The sequence below is a fragment of the Passer domesticus genome, chromosome 4, assembly GCF_036417665.1.
Source record: "Passer domesticus isolate bPasDom1 chromosome 4, bPasDom1.hap1, whole genome shotgun sequence".
In the NCBI taxonomy this organism is placed as follows: Eukaryota; Metazoa; Chordata; class Aves; order Passeriformes; family Passeridae; genus Passer; species Passer domesticus.
Genome location: NC_087477.1, coordinates 37426712 through 37452464, shown reverse-complemented (window position 1 = coordinate 37452464; position 25753 = coordinate 37426712). Strand labels below are relative to the sequence as shown.

The 25753-nt window shown below is 47.2% G+C and overlaps 1 protein-coding gene and 1 long non-coding RNA gene across 12 annotated transcripts in view; one reads left to right on the top strand and one right to left on the bottom strand.

Moving 5' to 3' along the window:
* LOC135298960 (uncharacterized) overlaps positions 1–24076 on the bottom strand; it is a 167866-nt gene extending 143790 nt beyond the window's left edge. For all 4 annotated transcript variants that reach the window (XR_010361005.1, XR_010361008.1, XR_010361007.1 and 1 more), the window contains exon 1: positions 6442–24076. This is a non-coding gene — a long non-coding RNA (uncharacterized LOC135298960). The remainder of the gene's footprint in view (positions 1–6441) is intronic.
* Positions 24077–24279: 203 nt separating this feature from the next.
* LEF1 (lymphoid enhancer binding factor 1) overlaps positions 24280–25753 on the top strand; it is a 69859-nt gene continuing 68385 nt past the window's right edge. For 2 of the 8 annotated variants that reach the window (XM_064417182.1, XM_064417175.1), the window contains exon 1: positions 24673–25367. In XM_064417182.1, the coding sequence (XP_064273252.1) occupies positions 25158–25367 (210 nt within the window). In that variant the 5' untranslated portion in view covers positions 24673–25157. Of the gene's footprint in view, positions 24620–24664; positions 25368–25753 lie in introns of those variants that run through there. The other 6 variants (XM_064417177.1, XM_064417176.1, XM_064417178.1 and 3 more) reach the window with 6 other exon arrangements.

The window sequence follows — 25753 nt, the reverse complement described above, 5'->3', positions numbered from 1 at the left end:
TCCTCCAGCCCAACTGCCTGACCAAAAGTTAACACACATTAAGAGCATTGTGCAAATACCCCTTATCATTGACAGGCTTGGGACACAAATCACCTCTCTAGAAAGCTGATTATAGTGTCTGGCCACCCTCTCAGCTCCCTAATGTTAAGCCTGAAGCTTCTCAACACAGCTTTATCAGATTACAAAGCTCTGTTTGCACCCAGCACTGGATCAATAATTAGGAATTCTTAATAAATACCAGTTTCTTCCTGTTTACTTTTAATTTTTGTGCATGCCTAAACAGGTGTCAATTTAAATGCTGGCTTTTCTACTCATCCACCACTTGTGAAACTTTTTATTAAACCTAATTTTTTTTTTCTACTCAGTAGAAAAATTATGTAATACAAAGAATTGTTAAATCATATTTATTGAGGTTTTACCACTGTTTGAGACACATATTTTGCAACATTAAAAGCCTCAAAATATGTTTTAAATTATTTATAAGTATTTGTTTTGTCATATTGTTTGTTTTTTTTTTTTTCAAATATAAATGTGTTTTGAATAACTGATCTTTACTTTAGATGCATGGAAATCAATTATTTAAAACATATTTTGAGGTTTAAACAACTATACCATGTCTACTTCATCCATAATCTCAGCCTGCATGTATTAAAACCAAGATCAATCTGCCATTTAAAGACAACTTGCTACAGCTAAATGAAGTATCAGATACAGGTCTCAGATCCCACTGCCTGTATCCCAGTTAAGCAATAAGCCCAGGAGGCTGATAGCAGCCTTTGTGCAAAAGGTGATCCAGTAGGATTTTGCCATCCCAAACCTGCCAGACTCAAGATCTGTATTTCTGGGACTGCCATGGCAGCTCCTTGCAAAAAGGCAGGATCTGAGCAAGAAATAGGAGACTTCAGCACACCACATGAGCTCTTCATGTTCCAGAGCCCAAGCCAGATTTATCTGGAGGCAATTTACCACGTGTAATTTACAGCAGACCCTCGCTGGAATGACTTGCACTCTTGTGGTGCTTCAGATGTGCATCCAGCAGCGAGCTGCCACTCTGGGTGAGTGCTAATGCACAGGTCCAAGTACAAAATCCAGCACCCAGACACACCATGGGGGTCTTCAGCTCTCCTTGAGAGAGGCTGAGCCAACAGCTCAGCAGCTGGGCTACACATACCCATGGATGTGCCAGGATGTATCCCTCCTACTTCTGACAGGCATAATACAGGTTATTTTATTATTTTTAAGGTTTGACAGTGTTCTTCAATAAATAATGAGGTCAAATAGTTATAATGAGGTTTTCAGCCTAAGAAATTTGGAGTTTTAACTCTTAACCTGGTCCTTAGAGATTCTGAGCCCCGGATCCATGTAATGGAAGAAATGCATGAGGAATATGGAAGTTATGAATCTGTGAGACCCTGGTAGCCTTTCACAGTGTTTATGACCATGGAATTCAGAAGGCACTACCTGATAGTCTTTTATATGTCTCATGCCCAATCTATAAGTTGCATACCTAAACCTGAGCCACAGCCTGTGAAGCAATAGCATCCACCCAGGAATACCTGCCATATTTGCTTTGGACATCACACACTGAAGGCATGTCCCCAGTGCACCCTGCACCCAGCCTTCAGCAAATCACCTCTTAGAGAAGCAGCCCAGACTAGACAGCATCAAGCTCAGCAGACAACCTCTCTGTCTACACTGGAAGAGACCCAAAATAAGCAGAACTTAGATAATTTTATTGAAATTACACCATCAGAAGTCCTTAACTAAAAACAAAACAACCTAAAAAAAACATTCTTGTTAATTTTTCTTCAGAATGGTAGGAGAAGATTTTGTTCAACCCAGTACCAATCTTTCTAGATATTAATATACATAAGGTAGATTATATTCCTCTGCAAGCACGTCTTAGACCCATAACACCACTGTACTATCAAAAAACAATCTTTACTACACTGTACTACCTTCAGCAAGCTCACACCACCCCTGTATGCTCACTGTTTTCAACAGGGAAGCAAAGCCTAACACTGCACAGGCAGGGAGCAGAGTGGTGAACATGAAGCTGCCATGTCCTCGATCACCACCCTGAATTCCAGGGCATCCTTTTGGCTTGACCAGAGGGAAGGAGCTCCCTCACACTGCAAGGGCAGTAGGTCCTGAACTGCAGAGCAAGACACCACACTTGCAGGACAACACAAGCCTCACCAAAACTTAAGCAAGTAGATTTTCATTAGCCAAATATGCACATGCATTACGCCAACAACATGTCAGGTTCTTAATTATTCATTTTAATGTGCCCACTCCCCTCTGGGAAAGGACTAGAGACCTTCCCTGGATATTTTTTGCTGAAGTAGCAGAAATTGTTACAGCATCAGTATTTAACGTTCTCATATTGCAAACCCTCTGCCACACACAGCAATCTCATCAGCTTTGATATTTATCAGTGATAAGAAAGTTCTTTTAAATCCTCACAGCAGTCAAAACACCCCACTAGGTAAAGCCTGGAGGATACCAAGGAGAAAGGACAAGGCTGGATTCATTATTATTTTAACAGCAGCCCACTCTTTCAAACCAGTTGATACTTCTGAAGGCTGTTTGAGTGGTGGAACTGTTCCTAGGCTATTAATTTGGTGTAAGTATTTACTCTGAATAATATTTTTGTGATTCAGCTGCCAGATCTCTTTTATCTGTAGCAAATTCCAGTTAGTAGGTGTCATTTGCACATTGCTTTACATATATTTAAGGTTTTATGGATTAGCCGTGTGTTTCCCAGCTTTGTAACAGATTTCCAAGTCTCTTGCAAGAGCTGATTCAGCAATAGGACACCACAGGCTACAATATCATTAAATATATCTTGGGCAATAGATACATATTTTGACTTTATCCCTCACACTGCATCAGAGGTATAAAGTATTAGGAATACCAGCTTTAGGAAAACAGCAGATGTTTTTGCTCCCACAAGACCACATATTAAAATATGAGTTAGTAATGGAGAACATGCCTACAGCCTTCCATAGGCTGTCACAATTTTAAGTAGCTAAAATAAAGGAACGTCTTTTCACTCTTTAGCCCTTGCATCCATGGATTTTATGGCACTTTTTACAGTCTGCCTAACACCACCTCTGCTTGGCACCAAGCAGTCACACAAGACAAGAACCGAGCCTCAGCAGCTTTACAGTTAAAAACAAAAGAAAAAATTATCTCAGGGAAAAAACCCTTGTAAGATCAATAAATATTATGTTCATATTTCACAGATGGATAGAGAGACCTCTCTGTGCTATATTTAATATACATAGCCTGCAAAGCAATACAGCACAACATTTATCCAGGCTGGAGAGCAACACAAGTAGGAAAACAGAACTGGCAGAGGGCTTCAAGCAAGCATTTTTAAAAATTCCCCAAACTTCCAGTTATAACAGACTTATATCAGTTTGGATATTGCTTACCCCCTCCTCCTTTTTCAAAGCCTCAGCTTTCTCCATTGTGGGTCGAGGAGGGCAGCAATCACCCACAGCAATCCCTGCCCACAGCACAGCAGGAAAGAAGGGAGCCCACTTCCCCAGCCCCTCAGCCCTTTATAGTTTGTTTTGCCACCTGGTGTGAGACCCAGCTGGGATGAATCCTCCGGAACTGCTCCACCCAGAACACCAGGCTGTGTAATTCATGCAGCCTCATGGCTGTCAGAGAGAAACGGAGCCAATCCATCTCCCACTGCAGCAGCAATTCTGTCTGCTAACCAGGGCAGCTGCAACTTCTGCAGCAGGCCCAGAAGAAAAGTGTTGTGATCTCCTTGCAAAGTTCCTGCAGAAATCTTTCCAACATTCTTCAGGTTAAAAAAAAAAAAAAGCTACTCCATTTCCTCCATGAATAACACCTTCCCAAGGAAGTCCTGCTTGCAGTCAAAAGGACACTGGCACTTTGTTGGCACAGACCTTTCACAAAGACCACAGAAAGAGTTGAAAGTTGTTAAATTATAGGGAAGCACCAACATTTCCCCATGGAAAAGAAAAGGCTATCAGCAGCAGCCTAAAAACAAAAGGGTTGACTTTTGTTTACGATATTTGACTGTGAGAGCAAACTGGGCCACCCATTTAGAGCTGGATCCTGCTCCCTGGCTGCACAGCTATTTTTAACTTCTGTCTTTTTATAACAAGTCTGGCTATGAACTTTGCTACAGCTCCCCATACAAAGAGAATTCACAGACTTTCAGCAAGACTGCCATGTTTTAGATTGGGTGGCAATTTTAGCTGAAAAAATGGCAAGGAAAAATGTGGCTTCTCTTACTCAGCAGATCTGTGCCTGTGTGTGTTTGGTTATAACATTTTCATGCTGGTGACAAAACACAGTCCCCTCGTTCTCAGTCATTCAGCCTGCAGAGCTCAGAGAGAGACCATCCATATCTTATGGTTTTCCAGAGCACATCTGTATGAATCTTGAAGGGTTTGCTGTTTGGTTTGGGTTTTTTGTTCTAGGGGAGTTATTTTGGGTTGGTTTTTTTTTTTTTGGGGGGGGGTGGTGGTGGTGCTGCTGTTTGTTTGGTGTGCTGTTTTTTTTTAATATATATTTCTGTATATAAGAAGCACAGGTGGATCTGCCCTACAGCTGCCCAACTGTGCTCTGTGTCCAGAATCTTGTCCCATCCAGGACCTTCAAGATCTATTCAGCTACCAGCAGGCAAAACATCATGGGACTCACATTTAAGTCAAATTTATGACATTCTCACACAAATCCTCTGCCTCCAACAGCTAGGACTTTGAACAAAACTTGTGAGATTTACTATAAAAATCACCAGGCATATGAAAACACCACTGAGATTAAGCAAAAACTTCTCAGGAGGCAGGTCTGCAAAGCAAGTGTGTTTTTTGGCCATAGCACAACTCTCCTCTGGGCCTGCTGCCATAAGAGCCAGCCTTGCCTGCCCCTGACAGTGAAGCAAAGATGTCCCAAAAGCCATGGCATTGACTGCCACACGTACTGCGGAGCACGCTACCTCTAAGAAATCCTGTAAGAGGCGGTGCAACATCCAGGTCCCTGCACAAAAAGCGGGAGAGAACAGAGGTGGAGCAGCCCTCCCTGTCCAGGGATGTGTGGGACAGCCTGGTCTTGAAGACAAGCAGCACTCCTACAGCCTTTGTTCCATGTGTGTGTTTGGTGGCACGTGCCAGTGGAATTCCTCAAAGCTGGCCACAACACAGATGACAGAGGAGCAGCTGAAAACTCCGCTCCTTCCCAGTGGCTCCCTCCAGAGTTTGGCTCTCAGCTTTCTGAACTTTAGGGGAAAGCTTTATTTGGGGGACGGCGAAGGTGTTGATGGCTTGGGGTTCTTTTAAATATCTACGTGATTTCATTAGATTCCCTAAGATAGAAAGCTTCAGAAATAAAGCAGCCAAATACATAAATAAAAGTAGAGAGAAAAAAGAAAAAAAAATTATGTCACCCTCAAGCAGTTCCATCAAGGGATGACATTTTAAATCACATCATGCCTCACACCCATTTCTTAGTGCAAAATAAATCACTTGAACAGAGTGCAAGCCAATTTTTACTTTAAAAAATGTTGTGTCCTAAGGCTCTCTTCTTGAACTTCAAAAGCATACTTCATAATTACTCTACCTATCAAAGGAAACTCAATATTTCACCTCCAACCTCGCTCTGCTTGTGTTATAATTTTTAATTGTTAATAAATTATATTAATTTTAAACCGGTTATTCTCTCTTGAAATTACATCTTTCAAATGGGTATGCAAACTTATTTTAAATTAACATATTTACCTTAAAATTATATATCAGTAATTTGTTTATGACTTTTCTTTCCTCTTAATTCTTATATTAGGATTTCAGTCTTTGGTTACCTCATTTAATTTTATTTGAAACCTGTTGTCTTAATTTAAGAGTCCAAACCTATTTCATAGACCTTGACATCTCTGACAAGCAAAAACTTTCATTTATCTGCATATTTATATAGTTTTGTTTGGACTCATCCTTATGCACTGCAAGGTCTTTTGTCACAGCTGGAAAATGTGGAGGTCTTGTTAGCAATCTCAAATCTGCTCTTACAGGTGCATGCATTCACTCTTAAAGAATGCAACACATTGGTGATTTTAGAGGGGCTACATTGTTTTATTTAGATCACAGGTGTTTTATTTAATGCACAGTCCTTGCAAATACACTCAGGAAAGTCAGGCATGGCAGGTAGCGTGTTTTCTGAGGAGGAGAGGGTGCCTCTGGACAGGGAAGAAAGGTTCAGTGCATATTCAAGTGTGATAATGAAGGCATCACTCTTCAGAGATTCCCAGAGTCAGCATTTAAGAATCCTCACTGATTTATTAAGGCTGGTCACATGCTTAAATGGATGAATAACAGTTGCAAAATGGTAGAAAAATTTCAGCACGTTGTTGCCAAAATGACATAAATCAACACTCTTAAAAAAACTCCAGCGTGCAGAAAATACCTTCATGGCAGGACCAACCAAAATAGCCTGCAGAATCTTGTGTCTGAGAGGAACCTGAGCAGGGAAACAGGCAGGGAAGTTCACACCCAAGGAATGCTCTGCTGGATTCTGAGGCTCTCACCATGGAGCAAGGCATCCTGAAGCACACTGCAAAGGGAAAAACACATCCAGTGGTGAACTTGAGTATGTGGCTGAACAAAACATTTCCCCATTGAAAGAAAAATCTTCCCAGAGATACCTTTGGGATTTCTGGGCAGAGCACAGGAAAGAAAAGCAAAGCAGAGATTGTGCCTGGAGAATACGTTGTCAGTGTTAGGCTAAGATCAGTGCCTACAGGACACTATTCAGTACCAGTGGGTACTCTTTAGTCTGCAGGGTGATTTTTTAATAAAAATTATGACATGAGGACTGTCTCATCGTTCCAGTAAATTACATATCTACATTCAATAATTTTTTCCAAGTATCAGTAGATGACTACTTTTTTTTTGCCAATTCTAGACAAATTCTGGCTACCAAATCTATGAGACAAATAGCCTGTATCTCAGACTGCTACTCCCCAAACATGACACATTTTATCATCTCACCCTTATTATTCTTTATGCACAAGAGTCTTCCTCTAGGAAAGAAACCTGGACTTGTTCTTCCTTCAGCCAAGCTCTCTGCTCACAATGAAAGCCACGAGTCAATCACCTTTTTTTAGTTCTGGTGACACCCATCACAAGAAGATGGAATAAATCACAGGAAGATGGAAGAAGTACAAGCACACCAAAGAAGAACAGTTTCAAACCAGATTCATGGTCCTGAATAAATCTCAAGGCAGGCTCCCAAGTCCCAGCTCATGAAGATGAAAATGTAGCTCCTAATTTTCCCCATGTGTTTCAAACAAAATTTTATGAATGAAAGATGGATCTTCTTCCCAGTTGCTCCCTTCTAGCGCAGCCCACCCAATTCCAGATTAACCCACCTTCTTCTAATCCCATCTCCTCTGTGTGGTCGAAAATAAAGCAGGGAGCTGCACCAGCAGAGACCCTGGATTTCTCCTTGCCAAAGGAGCAGGCACATGAGGTAGGAGGCAACATTTGCTGGAAACCCAGATGTTGAAACACGTGTTCTTCTCCAGAAAAATGAAAGAGGAAAGAATCATGTGGAATGAGGCAGTGCAGTTCCTCTCTTTTATGTTGCGAGAACTTCCAAAAGAGAAGTTTCTTCCAAACAAAAGTGAGGCATGGGTAGTTTTCCAAATGTTCTCGTTTATTTATGATAGTTGTCTTCATTTAATGAGCAACGTGTTTTCTCTCAAGTCTGGCATAGCCACTGGCTGAAGCAACAGATGTACCACACTGATGATCCTGAAGAACAAAAACACATCTGTCTGCAATAGTTCTTTTGGACTCTGAGGACCAAGTGTACAAGCCTGTGGGAACTTCTCAGAGACTTGAAGTCCTAATTTATTCATTGTTGATTTATTTATATACCTTTATACAAGAGCTTTAGTGCTACACGATACTGTATATAGAAAATTTTAGGATGCAAATTACATTTTTTCCATATTTTAATATATCAAGCAAAAAAAAAATGAAGACGCTTTAATCATCTATGAAATGGCATGTTGTTAGATCTTTGTGTATTGAGGCAGGCAGTGGACATTTTATAATGTACACAATTGGCACACCTGGGAAAAAATACATACACTGCTAGCTGAAATGTCTAATCTCTTCTTTAGCACATTTACGGTTTAATTACAAACCTACTGAACAATTAAAATTCAGGTCAGCACACTGCAGCAATATCAGGCTTTGATGTGGGGTCAGTATTGGTCACAGTCCTGTACTCATTACATAGGTTAATCAATTTGGTGGAGTAAATATGACAGGACTGACCAAAAATCAATGTAATTACCATTGCTCTGAGAGCACAGGCAAGCACGGCTGGTTTATGTGTTTGTAAGCAGCATTTTTGTCTAACAAGCAGAGATCCAGAGCTGTTGTGTAAAGCAGGTTTGTTTCTTCTGTGAGCAGAAGAAACTGAGCTTGTGACAGGGCTGGGAATGTGTGTTTAGGACTGCCCCAGCCCGAGCCCAGCTCATGAGACCTCCTGGTTTTGGACACCTTTCAAACAGTAACCTTCCATTTTAACAGAAATGGATTGCTACAGCCAGATCAAGGATTGCTTTCTCTTGCCCAGACATGGATTCTCCTCAATGCCCAAATAACAGAAACCCATCACAATCTGATCACCATCAGGCTCAATAACCAGGTCATTATTTGTCCAGCATGAGGGATGTAAAAGGCAAAAGTGTGAAATCCCTCTGCACTGGAAGAGAAGAGAGATTGCTGCTGGTTTGGGTAGGATGCACAGAGTTTGCTTCCTGCCCTGAAAGCCAGGAGTTATCGGATTGTTCAGCCTGGGATTTTCGCAATAGTCACTGAATTTCTGCTGAAAAGAGAGTGACAGTGAGGAGGTTTGAGCTGGGATTTTTGCAACAGTCACCAACCTCCCAGGGAAATTCAGTGAGAGCTGAAGAGTTTTGATCCCTTGCATGGAAGTTGATAGCAAATTAATATGCATTTCCATGGGGGCAGGAGTAGGTCTGGGTGCCACAATCCCATAAGCTCTTTTGAAATTCACAGCCTTAAATGGTAATATTCTGATATTCCAAATATGTGGGGTTAGGTAATTTTTTCTAATTCTAAAAAATATATTAGTCATAATTTTCTTCTGCCTTTGAGTTCCTATGAGATAAAAGGAGTCTGGCTTTACAAGCAGCAAGACTTACCAAAGTAGCTCCAGAGAAGTTTTAAACCATTTTCTACAGTATTTCTGATCTTTTTTTTCCCAATTTTTCTTCCTGTAAAATGTGTGCCATACAGGATGTAGGACCGAGGGCACTGAGATTTGCCCGGGCTGACTCTGAGGTGTCACCTGGACCCTGGCGCTCAGCCGGGTGGCACCGTCCCCAGGAGCAGCCCCAAGTGACAAGCGACCAAGGGAGGGGCTGCGGGGACAGCCGGAGGGCACACACAGCCAGACAGAGCACGGCACCGCAGTGCCCTGCTGGGCTTTCACTAGGGTGTGTCAAAATATTACAACGGGGCAGTAAAGAAGAAAACGCTTTTTTAATAAACCGTGGATCGTCCCTTCATAGACCAGAAGTTTAACTGCTGTAGAGACAAGGGCTGTGTCTCCTTGTGCTTCTTCACTGGTGCCTATTTCAGCAGCCCCTTTATAGGCTGTAGGAATAACAATAACAGGAGAATTTAAGTGTTGCTACAGTGCTAATGCTTAGTACTAGGAGAAGGCGTTGATGAACAGATCTTTGCTGCTCATTTTGTGTTTGAGTCCTGCTCCCTACAACACTCTGCTCTCTCTTGCTCCCCACCCACTGCATTTAAACGAACAAACCACGTTTTCTTCATGTCATCTCCAGCCATCCCAGGAGCTTTGATCACCAAAGCAAACATGTCAGAGCTGGCAGTGCTCTCATTCTGGGGAAAATGTTGATATTTTGGACTTATTTTTCTTGTGCATCAGAATGACAGCAAGTATTTTCAACTGGTTTAGTTTTCCAAGGAAGGAAAGCACTCTGGTCAGGATAGCTTATTTCACTTAGCTTTAACTTATCATTTGTAGGCTGACTTTATTTTTTTTTAAAGTACTTTATAACTGCCTCCTAAAAATATTAAAACAAACCTTCAAGGAAAAATTGCTTGGAGAAAAAAACCACTGAAGCTGCTTATTGTGGCAGTAATCAAAAAGGACATATTAATATCTTGCTTTTATATAAAATAAAATTCACTAAAATGACCACAAAGCCACTATGCATTCTTCTTAAAAAAAAATTAAAAAAAAAAGGCATTTTGTGTGGAAAAGCATTGTGAGCTATTTTTCATGGACAAACTGAAGCTACCAGGGTCAAACACAATGTCTTTTTGCTCTCTCTCACCTCCTTATTACCAAGTTTTACTCCCAGCTGCTCTGCGGACTTCAGCTGGGTCACTGCAGACATTGGGAGCAGACAGTGTGTTAGCCCTGAACAGAGTTCGTGGAGTACCAACACCCCACTAGGGACTGTAGAAATGTGTGTCTGTAGCAGACTGGGAAGTGTCAGTCCTTTCCCTCTCACCCTTCACAGCAGCAGAACTGGTCCCACGATGCCCTGACCATTTTCCTCTATCTCCAGAAACCTCACGTGGCTTCCTTTTTATTCCCAAGTCTGGGAAACAGGGGCAGTCCAAGGGCAGCGCAGTGCAGAGCCAGCAGGAGGTGCTCCTATAGCAAGGAAATCTGTCCAACAGAATAAATCCTACATCTGTGGCACCAAATTTCCCTTCTGCTATAACACAAAACACGTTTGGCATACTCAAAAAAGGGCTTTTGGCATAGCAGGGGAGCCAGTTTGGGCTCTCCTACTGCAGAAATCTAGATGGATGCAATATTTCTCTTGTTTTTAAGTTACTGTAATCAAGCATATTGCAAAGGAGACAAAAAAAAATAAATGAAAATATGTTGTTAGGTTCTAGTAGACTTGCAATTTCTGAATTTCTTCTACAAATGCCCATAGAGTATTCCGTCTTTATCCTCCCAAGTCACTGAGAATAACACATCAAAGAGCATGTTTGCATTTCTATAATAGATAACAGCATTGACATAAGCTTCAGGGTTCATACAAACTATAAACTGAATTACCAATCGCCTGTCTCACATATTTATAAACTGTAAGTCAAGCCTGGAGAAAAAAATTCCAACTACAGGTGAAATAATAATTCCAAAGCTTTTAAAGAGTCACTTCTGAGGTGCAATCTGAATTCTGGGGGGTGTGAATTGTCAGTTTGGTTTGTACTAGCTTCTGCTTGCATAGCAGGAGTCAAATGGTAACCTGGGCTCTGCTGATCACTGCCACGGCGAGGTTGACATCACTGTTTGAACACGAGATTTGGTAAAAGCTGCAGGTCTCTGTCTCCCCTGGCTGAGGAAGGAAGGGATTTCCTCCTGCCACGCTCTTGCATTGCCTCCAAACTCAGGAGAGCTGGCACTCCCCCAATCCCTGCTGGCCCAGAGCTTCTGCTTACAAACCTAAAACTATTACAGACTAGGACACTTCTCCTCGTGCCTTAAGGTGGATGAAGAAAATTCTCCTTCTTTCTCACACAGGGAGTACCCATTTTGGGAGAAACCCTAGTCCCCAGGTGAGGTTGCGTGTCAGTGGGACACAGTGTCTGCAGACAGCTTGAGTCATTCCTGCAGCAGCTCTCTGTACAACTACATCCAGGGGTTTGTGCTATATTGTCAGAAAGGAAGACAAAGTGAAGAGGAAAACATCGCTAAAAAGGGTTATCGTGCTTCCTCATGCAAATGTGTTGGAAGAGAAATTGAAATCCATAGGTCAATGCCCCTTTTGGAACTCCAGTCCTGGTCTGAGCTGTCAGCTCCTCACCAGAACTTCCCAAAGCAGCTCTTCTGCTGCAGCTGCTGCTCAGCATGTCCACAAGGAGAGGTAACAACAGGAGCCAGAGGAAATAACGGGATTTGAGGTGGGATGTTCTTTTCCTGGGTAGTTGGACAAAGACCAGCTGGATTCTAAGTTGGACGTGTTTGTCTCTAGACCTCACACAAAAAAGCGTAGACCCAATATTTTATATTAACTTCTCAGTAATATGTGGATCTGGAATATACAACAGCATGTAGGCATTTCAGACATGCAAAATTAGGAGACTTTAATTATTACAGTTCTGGTTTGAAAATTCAGACCTCTCTTGTTCAGGACTTAATAAACTATCTTGTCTGAAATGACTCTAATTTTTGATCTTAGAGACTTTATATTGCATCAACCCTAAGTTCTTCTCCACAATACAGACAGGAACAATCCATTTCCTTGTGGATCCCCTATTGCATTATGCAAACACTGGAAATCCATTAAATCCAATATTATTAATGACCCTGTAACTGAAATGATTACTTGAGGGCTTTTAGCCATATGACAAGAGCTTTTCTTGAATGTGTTGAGCATTTATTTTTTAAAAAAATCTTTTCTGACAGACAGGAGTGATTCCAAACAGGACCAGATGTAACATATCCAAAGTTTTGCCATGTGGTGACAAAACCAGCCTATAAAATTACCTTTTGGAGAGTCTCTTAGTCCCGTCAGCATGATCAATTCTTGTTCACTTATGACTGCACCACAGTTGGCATTAGGATTTGGGGTCAGAGCAGCAAAAGGGATTCTGGTGACAATAGCAGCATTCACGAGCTCTGTCAATGCAGCATGGTTTATTTAATTCAGCAAACACTTAGCTTTGGCGGCAGAGAGAGGCACAGCAATGTAGACAGAAATATTAAGGTAAAAGTGCAAAGAAAAAAAATTCTACTGGTTAGACCACATCCAGATTCAAAGGAAAACTGAGGGGGGAGCAAGGGAGTGTTGGGGGTTTTTTTTAATTTATTTTGTTCCTGGGTTGTTATTTTTCTGAAATAGAGTCCTGCTCTTGTGCTGCAAGAAACATGAGGTGAGGATCATTCAGTGATGAAGGCTCTGCAGCTGACAGATTACAGGACAGATTCAGCTCCCTCTCTTCAGCTGTGCTTCTCTGCAAACTGAAACACTCTCTCCTTTTTCTCTTTGGATACATTATCTAAGAGGATCAATACACAGGAGTGAAGACAGCTCAGCTTTCTCAGAAACAGACACAGCACTGAAAAGACACTCCAAAGGGCCCTAAAAAGTACTTGACTCTTGAATAGGTTAGTATTTAAAACATTGGACTGTATAAGTGAAAAATGAAAAACTGTTCCAGTAGAATATGCACCAACACTTTAAAATGGAAGTTTACAAACAAGAGACCCTTTGTTCAGTGGCACCATTTCCTTTGGTGTTTGGAGGCTTTTTTGTTCCTTTCTGGCTCCAAACTGCCTCAAAGAAACTGAAAATAAATCTTGCTCCAAAATCTTGCTGAAAAAAAATTACTTCTAGGTTGAAACACAGAAAAACCCACACAAACTTGATGGGATGATGTACTTGACCAAATCCTGCCAAACAACCTAAGAATTTGGTAGAAGTGGGGCAGATCCTCATGCACATAAAGAAAAAGGCCAACACAACCCCAAAACGTAACTGATAAATAACATGCAGGTGCAGTTACTATTGAGTGCCCCTAAAATTTCCATGTGACATCATACTCTCAGGGGTCTTACGGGTTTCTTTGCTCCAAATGGCTCACAGTTTTTCTGCACGCACTGCTCCACAGCCATCACACCTGACAGAGCTGCTTGGGCCAGATGCTGTGAAATTTGAAGGAACAAGGGCTCCAGGGTACTGTAGTTGTTGTGAGGCTCCTTCAGCTTTATGGAGAGTTCTTCTCACCTTCCCCAGGACAGCATCAGCAAAGGCTCATCATGGACTGTAAATCACGTTTCTAGGCTGCATCCAGCAGAGGTGTGTTCTGAGAGAGAAGTGAATTCTGAGAGTTCAGTGAGCAGGTTTGTGTCCTTCTAACCATTTAGCTTGGTATAAGCTTTTAAAGCCTTACAAACTTAGAGAGCTGTCCTTATAGTTTTTATGTCAATTAAATAAATTCAATATTCCTGAAAAATGCCTACTGATAACACCTTCTGGTTATACTGGTGTGTCTGAATGGACAGACCTACTCACCTTTATAAAAGAGATGGTGGACTGTTTACCCCTCCTGGGCTAAACTTTCATTACTGACACAGCCCAGCACAATAATTTGCACAGTAGAAAATCTTTCATTGCTGAGGGAAAGCACAGCCACCACCCCAGCCCAGCTAGGTGTGCTCACATTGTCCCACAGCTACGTGGTCTAAACTCGGGCAGGGCAAGCAGGCAACAAATAAAATGTCATGGTTTGGCTGCCTCTTGCCTTTCCAGGGAGAGATTGTGGAAATAATCCTGTTGGGCACACTTCCTTGGCCTGATGGTACCCATGTCTCTGGGATCCTCCTGCCATACAGCAATTTTGAAGGAAGCTCAGCCCTCGGGTCAATCTCAAGCCATGCATTTGCCACATCACCCAGGTGATGGCTGGCATTTAAGCTCCTGACAGAAGAAAGCTGGCAGAGAAGTAAAATGTTAACTATTACACACTTACATTACACTAATGTCTACTATCAGGAAATTTGGATACTGGAACAGGCTACACATGGAGGTGGTGGAGTCACTGTCTCTGGAGGTGTTTAGGAAAAGACTGGATGTGGCACTTGGTGGCATGGCTTAGTTGACATGGTGGCGCTCAGCCACAGGCTGGACTCAAACATTTCAGAGGTCTTTTCCAACACCATTGATTCTGTGGCTCTGTGGTAGGGACGGATCTCAGAATCAGTGTGAAGAGTGTTGCTGCCGTTTCCTCCTCTACCACATAGTAAATGGGTATTTGTGCTTTTGATGGGAGTAAGGCACAAAGGATGCTTTCCTTGCATGACAGATGACAGCCACCACAGGCAGAGCCCCTCAGCCTGGTGGGAGGATGCCTGGTGGGAGCTCTTGCAGTTGTGCAGAGCCCCACAGAGCTGACAGGCAGGCACTGGCCCAAGCACGATGGTTACAGGCATCGCTCCACGCTCAGTTATATTTATCACAGGAGCCTAAATTACACAGCAGGTCAGGAGAGCTCCCTTTGAAAAGGCTAATAAGGTGCCACCTGTTTCCCAGGTCAGAGCCAGGACTTTTGAAGGCACATGTTTGACAAGCCCCAGATCAACTGAACAAAGTAACATTAACAGGGCCCCCTCCCCTGCTCGGGCACTGGGCAGGAGGCAGCTGCCCTGGTGCCAGGGGGAAATCGGGAGCAGCCCCAGGGATCTTGCAGGCTTCCCCAGCTGTGGGAAGAGTCCACAGGGAGGATGTGCAGCAGTAACAAGGGAGACAAAAGTGTGACTGAGGGGACAAGGAGCTTCTGAGAGATGAGAATGAGCTGAAGGAATTCATTTCCCCAAATGAGGATAACTCAAATAAGTTCAAAGATACAAACTTCCTCCAGAGCATAAGCTTCTCTGGGGCAGAAATCTGTTAATTTGGAGAGCATACCATGTGTAACAGGGGCTGTGTGGGCAGCTCCACAAACCAGGGAGTGGAGCAAGAGGGGAGACCTTCCTGCCCAAACCAGACATTCATTCACACAACATCAAATCCACAGCCCAGGTCAGGGTGTGAATGAAGTAGACCCACCTTGCTGCAGCCCTGTGCAAGAGCTTGCATAAAGCAATGGACCTGGACATCTCCAAGTGCTGCCCTGCACCATCCCTCTGGATCCACCTCTGCAGTCTGCTTCAGTTGCTTTTTTCAGAACATCTGTAGCAGTTTCACCATTTTAATATCTACCTGCAAAACCTCCCAATGCTTTGGGTTTTAGTGAACCACAAACTACCTTAAAAAATGCAACATGAAATTAAAGAATTCACTGTTCATAGCTCCAAGTAGGGAACCAAGTAATTAATATACAGCTTAATCTACAGCTTCTGCTATCCTTATACAGCTCCAGTGCTTTGGCCTGCAGCCCCTTTGCCTTAATTGCTCTCACTAAAGATAGCACTCTTCTAATGCAAAATAATCTGGTGAATCCTGTGCCCATATCAGAGCTAAATGCACAGTGTTTAAGAGGAAGAGAACTCAGAAGGTGTTTGTTTGCATTCAGTGAAAAACTTTACTGAAATTCAAAATAATATATCTTACATGAAATGAAATCCCATTAAAAGCTGATTTTTCTAGTTATCTAGTATTATTCTGGTTATGGATAATATCTCATGGATGATCCTTTGCTAACTTATAATGGTGAGCCACAACCTGTCTGCATGCCAAAGATACCCTCTTTAAAGAAAAATAAATACCACAGAACGCTTCTGATCTTTCTCGTATAAAGATTTTTTTAAATGAAACACTATTTAGATGCTTCACAGCCAGCAAACATAAATAAATGTAATAAAAGTAGTCTTGGCTGTGAGAGAGGTCTGAAAAACTGAATTCCTCAAGGGACAGACAAATAAAGCAGGGAAAGTTTTATTTCATTATCAACATAAGTAGCAGCATGCATACATCAGCTGGTACCAATCTTGGTTATAGCTTGAGGCCAGTGACTGACGGCATGCTGCAAATTCAGATCCTGACTTTTCCATCACAGCATGCATTTGAGTAATTTTCTGCAGGTTTTCATTTTCCAGTCTGCACTCGTCTGCTGCATCACCTTCCGTGTGCCCAGAATGACTGCCTGCAGTTGGAGGTTCAGGGAGTTTTTAGGCTGGAAGTTGTATCCAACTGGTTGTTTCATAGACAAAATGAATTTGCTTAATCCTTTTCTGAATCCATTCATCCTGTCAGACTCCACAATATCTTGCAGCAAGAAACTTCATAATTTAATTACACATTGTTTGAAAAGGTGCTGAAGTTAGTAAAAGTTATTAAAATCTTTTAGCCAGGAAGAGTATTATTATCTGGAGTCTCTTGTTGAAAAGCCTTGCTGCATGGGCACGGGCTGTCGGCTCAGCTGCCGACTGGAGGCTCACCCAGACGTGCAAGTTTTGCAGCTGCTCCTTCCTTCTGACCAGCACAAAGCAGCACAGGAGGCGAGGTAGAAACAGGAGAGAAAGCACAGCTTTCTCTGGAGATGTACAGGCTCAAAGCTGATCAGTCATGGTGTAACCTGGCAGATGAGCAACAAAGGCCACAATCTGAACCCTTGCTTCCACCCTCTGCAATAGCCCAGCCAGCCTAAAGGGTCCCCCTGTCTCTTTACCCTTCTCCAGCAGGGCAGAAACCATTCTCCTCCTTACGCAGGGCTTATTTGAAGACAGCCTGAGCACCCATGCTCTGGCTGAGCTCAGCAGGAACCGCAAGCGATCTGGGTAACTCAGAGCAGCACAACACAGGGAATTTTGGAATTTTAAGTCACACCATTCAGTTACAATTTTCTCCTCTACCCCACACTGTCCTTAGTGCCACACTCATCAGCTCTTTTTCAGCACAGGGTCTCGTGTGTAGGTCCCTGCTCCAGCACAATTGTGAGTCAGGGTCTGCAGGATTTGACTGAAATCTCCTTGCATGTGATGTTCTCCTTTGACAACTTGCAGAACTTTTGCTCGCATTTCTTTACTCCCCTTCGTCTTTGAGAGTCTTTCTGAAACTCTTAATTGGAAGCCAAAATTGCCTATTTCCCCTGGATGTGGGCACAAGTGGTCCATGAGACCCACTCAAAGGAAAATGGAGCTAAGGTGAAATGACCAGATGAAATGCCCTTCATCAAAAGGTGAGCCCTAGCTGCTGTCCCTATGGGTTGTTCCTCTCTACCTTCCAGTCACCATGAAGACTTGTATTTTCAGATCATTACCAGACCTGAAACTGTGAAGCTGTGATGAAGCTGAGATCACAAGGCTCTGAACAACACCCCAGACTCCTGCAAACTCCTCTTTCTCTGGCACTTCCCTATCAAACAGTGATGCCTTTGACTGGCATTCAGCTGTTACAGTTTAATACCTCTGCCAGGCAAATTAATGGCACTTACTTCCATGGAAAGTGAGAGATGGTACAGTAAAATAAGATCCAACTCCAAATACCTTTCTCAGCAAGAAGGAAAATTCGCCACCTCGTTACTTGCCTCAAACATTTTCCCTGGGGGAGTGCCGCGTGTTTCACTGAGGCAGCAAGATCCTTGGTACAGCCTGGCTGCTGGTCCCCTCCCCATCCAGCTGCGTTTCGCCGATGGATTTGGTCAGACAAAGGTCAGGGAATTAAAAAAAAAGTAAATAGGAGTCATGTACTGCGAGCAGACATTCACTGCATTGCTGAACTGTCTTACTAACCCGGGAGTAGCCTCCCACACTCCCATGCCGTTAGTGCACAGCTGCTGCTGGAAAGTTGCCTGCAGAGCCTCTCTCCCCTCCCACCTCTTTCAAAGGACCTTGTCTGGAGCTACCAGGCTTCTGCTGGCAATATTTGTCAGGGAACAGAGGACTACTGTCACTTAAAAACAAGCAAAGGATTACAAGATGCTTTGATTTCGTTGGGAGCCCAGAAAGGGAACGATCACCATTTCAAAAGCTAGAAGGAAACACTGGTGCACAGTCAGCTCTGCGTGTTCATTATATATTTGGCAGAACACATCAATTGGTGTATGCTGAATTCCAAAACAGGTCAAGCTAGAACCAAGCCAAGGGCTATTGTAAAAGGGTGACTGCTTTACAAAACACCTCATATACTTATGGGGCTCCAGATACTAATTTTGCACTGTACAATTAAGTACAAATAGAAATCAACATTCCCAGCATAAGGCTTCCAATGACACGTGCACAAAACCCCAGCAGAAGGCCCTGAGGGGCTTTCCCTGGTGCATCCAAGAAGTTGCAGCGTGAGACACTCACCAGCACTTCTGAGTCCAAGCTAGAGGTGCAGAAGCAGGACTCGGTTGGAGGGGCCTTTGAAAGCCTGCCCACAGACACTGCCCCTGGGTGTGGCATCCTGGCTCCCGGGGATGGAGAAAATCTCATCCGTTCTGGGACACGAATAACATTTATTTATCCAGGAGCAGAACTTCCCCCTCTTAGAAAGTAGGAAATGTTGACGTAAATGGGCAAAACTGCTACTCTGAAATTAAAACACATTTCTTCTGCTAGAATCTCACATTAATGTGGCGTCCCACAAAACTACTAAAGTTTGGATTTTCAAAGGCCCCTTCAGGGATATTTTACTCCACTCCCTTTGAACATCTCTTTGGTCCTTTCAAAAATGCCAGGCTAAAAATCCCTGCTGGGGGGCAGCATGTTGCTGTGCCCTTTCCAGGTCTTACCTTTAATACAACATTAACCTCACATTTTGCATTTTTCCAAGAGTGGATTTCTGGGTTTAGTTCTGAGTCCTGCGTCCCCTTTTATCCACATGCTGTGGATTATCTGATCTGATGAGTCATCAGAAATAATCCTGCAACTGCACTGCACAATGTAAGGGTTAGTTTGCAAGCTACTTTGTGTCATCATTTATTTGAATAATCCATGCCACTTGCCCTGTATTTTATCTTGCACTTAATTAAAAAAAAAGAAGAAGAAGAAAAAAAAAGAAGCCATTAACTACTACCTATTTTAATCTCAAAATAAGATAGCAACATGTTCGTGAGATCTGAGCCACCAATGCCTTCCTCTAAACAAAAGCTCTTACAGTAAAAATGCACGGGTAAGATTTGCCCACTCAAATCTCATAAAGCCCATGTTGTTGCAAGAGCTAAGAAAACCTAGCTCTTTAAATAGAGTAATTCTGGGCTAAGAACATTAATGGCATCCCAGAACTGGAAAGCTGGATGTGTAAATTAAAAAGCAAAAAGCACATATACACTCTTAATATCCTAATACCTATTACATGTGATCTCTTTCAAAGTAGCTTTAAATGAGAAGTGCAGTTACTCTTTGATATAGCTGCTAGAAACATAGCCAGGATGCCCTTTGTTATAAATTTGAAAAATGAGCCCGTATTTCATAAAGGCTCATGGTAAATGAGTCTTCAAAACCAGAACATATTATTCCCTTTTTGGTTTTTTTCTCCATTTAAAATATAAATCTGCACCAAACACAGAATTGTTCCCTTCACTCAGCAGAATCCTCTTTACTTGACTGTTGGAAAGAATCCCTTTCAGCCACCATGACAGGAATGATCACAAGTGCAATGAGAAATCCCCTCCACACCACACCTAAGTTCCCTGAAGGCCACCAGGCACTGGCATCAGCATCATCTGGAGGCCACGGCAGGTGACCCACCCGAGGGACATAGGCCATGGAGTGTGAGCCACAGTGTCTGCAACCCAAACCTGGACCCAAACCCAAAGGTATGCCAGATATCTGGACACTGTGCTTGTAAAAGGGACTGCACCACCAAAGGGACTGTGCCTGGTACAACATAAGAGTGAGGGAGGACACTGGGTTTTGCCCCCAAAAATCCTGATCTCTTATTTAGAGCTTTCCCTATGGCGATCATCAGAAGAGTCTCTTTAAACACAAGAATGAATTTATTCTCACAGAGTAAAAAAATGCCTTAGAAGTATTCTCCTTGTTGTAGAGGCACAGAACAGGTCCATATTTGCAAACAGATCCATACAACCTGAGGCTGGGGCTGGCTCCCCAGTGATGCTGTGCAGCACTGAGATGTGCAGGACACCAGCAATAACTCTGCAGAGCCAGGGCTGATCATCACATCCGTGCTCTGGCTCTGCTCACCCCCATGTCCTGAGTGAGGAGGATTTATTTGCTTCAGAAGGAATTTGGGAATTCAGCCTATATATTCAACTCGCACATAAATCACGGGTGTTATCTAAATGGGGTGGCAAACGCAGACCCGGGGAACACGCATAATTCACTCACATTGCCTTGAAAAGGCACCGAGAAGGCTCGCTTTGGGAAACTTTAAAACCCAACATTCTTCGTTGCGCTTTGCAGTCCTGAGGGAGCGGCGAGAGCCGGGTGACGTCCCCGCAGGCCCGGGGCGGCAGGATGCGCCGGGCGGCAGCGGGGCCCCGGGGATGCCCGTGGCGCAGCCCGGCTGTGCCAGCACGGCTCGGGAAGAGGCGCTGCTGTCCCTCGGCAGCGCGGGGAGCGGCGTGGGCTGCCGCAAAGGGTGCCTGGCCCCCGGGCACCCTCCCCTCGGGGGACCACCCTCGGCATCGCTTCCCGGGGGGAGAAAAAACCGCGGGGGGTTTGCCTAGAAGGACTCCCTTCGAGCCTCCGGACCGGCCTCGGGGGCGGGAGAAGGGATATTTGCCGCTGGTTGCCCTTCCTCAGGCAGTACGAAGGAGTTCTGCCCCTGGCCCGGCCGCGCTCCTGGACGCGCTGTCGGGCGGCTCTTCCCGGCTTGGCTCCACAGCCCGGCGGCTTTGAACAAAAGGCTTGGTCTCTTGGTTCGCTGGTTAGTTTTTATTATTTTTTTCTTTTTAGAAAACAACTGCAACCCCCTTTTCCGAGAATATTTTTCCCCCTCCTCCCTCCCGCCGGGCCCCCCGACCACTCTGTGCTCGCCCCGCTCCCCCTTGCCTCTGACTGGCACGCGTCCAGGACGGAGGAATTTTCCTCCCCCCTCTTTTCTATTATTTATTTAATTATTTATTTAATTTTACTTTATTTCCACTGCACATTTCGGCTCCAGCTCCCCAAACTCTTTGATCTCCCCCGCTGTCTCCTTACCCGGAAGAAAACCCCGGCTCTCTCAGCTGGGAGCTCGGCGCACACGTGGGCGCCCTGGCGCGCCTCCATGCTCCTGCCAAATTTAGTCACACAAAGAGCTCGGGGGGGGAACCGGGGGGGGATGAAAGGGGCCGCCGGCGGGACATCAAAGGCGCCGCCGCCCCGCCCCACTCCCGCCCTTCCCTATATAGGGGCGCCGGCGGCGGCCCCGCTTCGCTCGCCAGAGTGTCCTGTGTCCCCAGCCCTCCTTGCTGCGCCCGGAGGGGTCGGCACTGGCACCCCGGGCCCCCCCGCTCAGCCCCGCTGAAGCTCCGCGGGGCTCGTCCCGCTCCCCGAGCGCTGGAGCTCAGCCCGCCCGGGGCCCGTCTGCCCGCCCCGCACCCCGCCCTGGGCAAGCCGGGCTGGCCGTCGGGGGGTGCTCGGGGTGCGGGTCCCTTCAACGCTGAAAATGCAAAAAAACCCCCAACAAATAAAAACTCCTCAACTCCCTCTGAAACGCTGAAACCCTCTCAAACGACCAAAAAAAACCCCCAGCAAAACCTGTCCAAAATTAAACAACAAAGCGAGCAAACAACAGAAAACAGAAACAAAACCACGGGAAAATACAAACTCACGCTAAAAGCAAAAGAGGAAAAAAGAAGGAACACCTAAAGCGCAAAAACCGCCCCTAGGGAAGCACCGAAGGCGCGGTAGGCGCCGCGGAGCCGGGTGCCGGGCTCGGCGAGCTCCCGGTGGCCCGGGGAGGGCGGCGGGTCCCGCCGGGGCGACAGCGGGGCCACCGTGGGGCGTCCCCACACCCCGGGCCTTGCCCCCCGCCTCCGGCCGTGCCCCAAGGACTGCGAGTAAAGCGACAGCTTTGTGCTGTCTCCAGTCAAATCTGACGTTGGAGTTGACGTTTCCTGAGTTTATCTTTTTGTCGTAAATCATTACGGTTTCCACACACACATTCCCCCGCCCCGGTCCCGCCGCCCCCACCCCGGCCCTTTTTTTGCCTTCAAAATCCTTCCACCAAAAAACCGATCCGGGAAAGACTCTAGCCCACGTAAAGGCACGGCGGAGGCTGCTTTTCCAGAGGGACACGGCAATGGAACAGAGGAGTGGCCGCGCTGCCGGCTCCTGCGGCGGGGTCCCTGCCTGCTCCCGGGCCGCGCCGCCCCGTCCCGTCGGGAGAGCGGGCTGCAACGCCCAGCCTCTCAGAGAAGGGTTTTGTTTTGTTTTTTTTTTCAGAACGGGACCGTCCCGGAACAGCTTTGCCCGGCCCGGGTGTCCGGTGCCCGCCGAGCGCCAGGAAAGGGAAGAGGGGCGGGAGGGATGCGGGGATGCGCATCTCCGCTCAGGAACCATCCCCGAGTTGTCTGTCGTTTTCCAAACAACCGCTGCCCCATCGCCTCTCTGCAGCCGTCTCCAGGAGAGAGGGGGTCTCCCTGCATCTGCGGAGCGCTGCACAATTAAGCCCTTTCCCAAAAGTTACATTTCTAATTTCCTCCTTTCTCGATCATTTATTTCACGCACTTGTTCGACTTGGCAAGTCCATCTCCCGTTTCCCGCTACCTTGCTCCCTTCCTCGGGGTTTGGAGGGTCTAATTTCTCAGCTGGATTTTAATTACCCGTTCGAGGACGATTTCGCAGAGCCGCGGGCGGCGGCGTGGGCAGCCGGGCTCAGCGCGCCCGTGTCCCGGCCGGCCGTGCCGAGCCCAGCATCTGCCGAAAACGGATTGAGCATCCACATGTTCCCGTTCCTCCGGCTCCCGGCGCTTGAAGGTTTAGCAACCTGACGGGGCATGTGCAAAGCACAAAGCGCACTTTTCCGATGCCAAAATACTGGGAAGTTGTTTCCTGCAAAATGTGCGCCCATCGTGTTCGTAAAATAAAAGTTGCGGATCCTGACGTTCCCCAAGCGCAGCGCCTGCTTTTGTCTGGATGATTTTTTTTTACTGCACCCGTGCCCTGTCGCCGGGGGATGCCGGATCAGCCGGGAGCTAACGGGGCAGCGCGGCGCTGGAGGAACGGGACAGGGTGGAGGGGTGAATCCCCGTTACTGCTCGGCTCCATTTACCGGTCCGAAACTGGGACGAGCTGAGCCCGGCGGGTTTCTCCCCGTCTCTCGGGGGCTACTACTCGTTTCTGCCGGGCACTTGCTGGATTCAATGGGGATGTCTTAATTCTGCCCTTCGTCCGATGCGGGCACGGGCAGAGCCTGGTCAGCCCCTCGCACACTTCCCACACCGGAGCAGCACCATGTGGCGATGGGGAAGGCTCAACAAAGCAGCCCTAAAAAAGCAGGTCTGTCCGCCCTTCCCGGGGATGCCGCTAGTGCCTGTGCCCTCCTCGGCGGGCTCTTGGCTGCGAAGGGAGAGGAGCGGCAGTGCCCCGGCGCAGCCCCAGCGACGCGGACACGCACACACAAACGCACACGTGTGCGTGTAGGTACACACACGGACAGAGAGGCGACTCCGCGCAGCCAGAGCAAAGTTTGCCCGGGGGCAGCCCCGCACCCGCTCCCTCCCGCCCCCTCCTCCCTCCCCGCCGGCGCTGGCCCCAGCCCCCTCCTCTCCCCGCCCCCGCCGCTCGGCCCTCCCGGCCCGGACACGGTGTCAGTCACGGCGGCGGCTCCTTTCATCTCCGCCGCCCCCGCCCCGCCCCGCCCCGACGGCGGAGGGAGGCAGGGAGGCAGGGCGGGCGGCAGCGATGCTGAAGTTGCGCTGCCGCCGCCGCCCCGCGCCCCACCGCCGCCCCCCGCGGGGCGCCGCGCCCGCCGCCCGCGGCAGGAGGAGGCCCCGCGCCGGGCGCTGAGCGGGGGCGGCCGGGGGCGCCGTGCCCGCAACTTTTTCCCCTGCCCGCGGGCGCGGAGGGAAGCGGGGGGGGGGGGTCACCTCCCCGCCCGCTCCATCCCTCCCCTCCTGCCCTCCCGCCCTCCCTCCCGGGGCTGTTTCTTCCTCGGCCCCCCGCCCCTCGCGGTGCCGCCGAGCCGAGCCCAGCCGTGCCCGGAGCCGCGGACGAAGCGGCGGACAAAGGCCCGGTGGGTGCGCGGCACGGGCAGCGCCGGCCCCTTCCCCCGGGACGCCCCCTCCCCCTGCCCGCCTCCCCCCAGCCATTTTAACTCGGTCCCGCCGGGCTGCTGGCAACTTCACTCGGAGGCGAAGCGCGGGCGGGCTCCGCTCCCCTCCGCGTCTGCTCGCCCCCGGGGTGAGCCCGGGTCCCGGGGGGATGGAGGGGGGTCGGGTCTCCCGGGGGGCGGTCCCTGGCGCGGTCGGGACACGGGCGAGCATATTTCGACCTATTCCGGCCCTGCGGCGCGTCGGGGCGCGGGTCCCCGGGACGGCGGTGTCGTGCGGAAGACGGGGTACCTCGGCCCCGAGGGGGCGGGCGGACAGGCGGGGGTCTCCGGCTGCCGAGAGCAACCCCGAGGAGTTCACGGGATTTTTTCCTTCTTCTCTCCTCCTTCTCCTCCTCTCTCCTCCTCCTCCGCCCTCCTCCTCCTCCTCCCCCCGCTGCTCCGCCCGCTCCCCTTCCCGCGGCGGGCCGGCGGCCGCAGCAGACGCCGCGCTGCCGTGAGGATGCCGCAGCTGCCGGGGGCCGGGGGCGGCGGGGGGGACCCGGAGCTCTGCGCCACCGACGAGATGATCCCCTTCAAGGACGAGGGGGACCCCCAGAAAGAGAAGATCTTCGCCGAGATCAGCCACCCCGAGGAGGAGGGCGACCTGGCCGACATCAAGTCCTCCCTGGTCAACGAGTCCGAGATCGCCCCCGGCGCCAACGGGCACGAGGTGCGCGGCCGCGGGGCTCCGGGGCTGCGCGGACCGAGGGGGCGCGGGGAGGGAGCTGCCCAGGGGCGCCGGGAAAGATTTCCCGTAAGAAAAGAAATCATTCCACCCCAAATCCTGTGTCCAGAGGTGCGCCGGGCAGAGCCCCTTCCGCGCTTCGGCCCGGGACGAGAAAGTTGCCGCGAGTTCCCCGACGGTGCGGTGGTGTTAGACCTCAAGCAGCCATGAAATTTCCTCAGTAAAATCAGCGGGGTCGGAGCGTTAGCTGTAAACTCTTTAAGGGATTTGCATAAAACTGTTAGGGAAGAAATTCCCGACTCTAAAATAACTTCAGGGCGAGCGGGGAACCTGTCTTTTTAAAAATTTTGTTTAATTTTTTTTCTTATTTT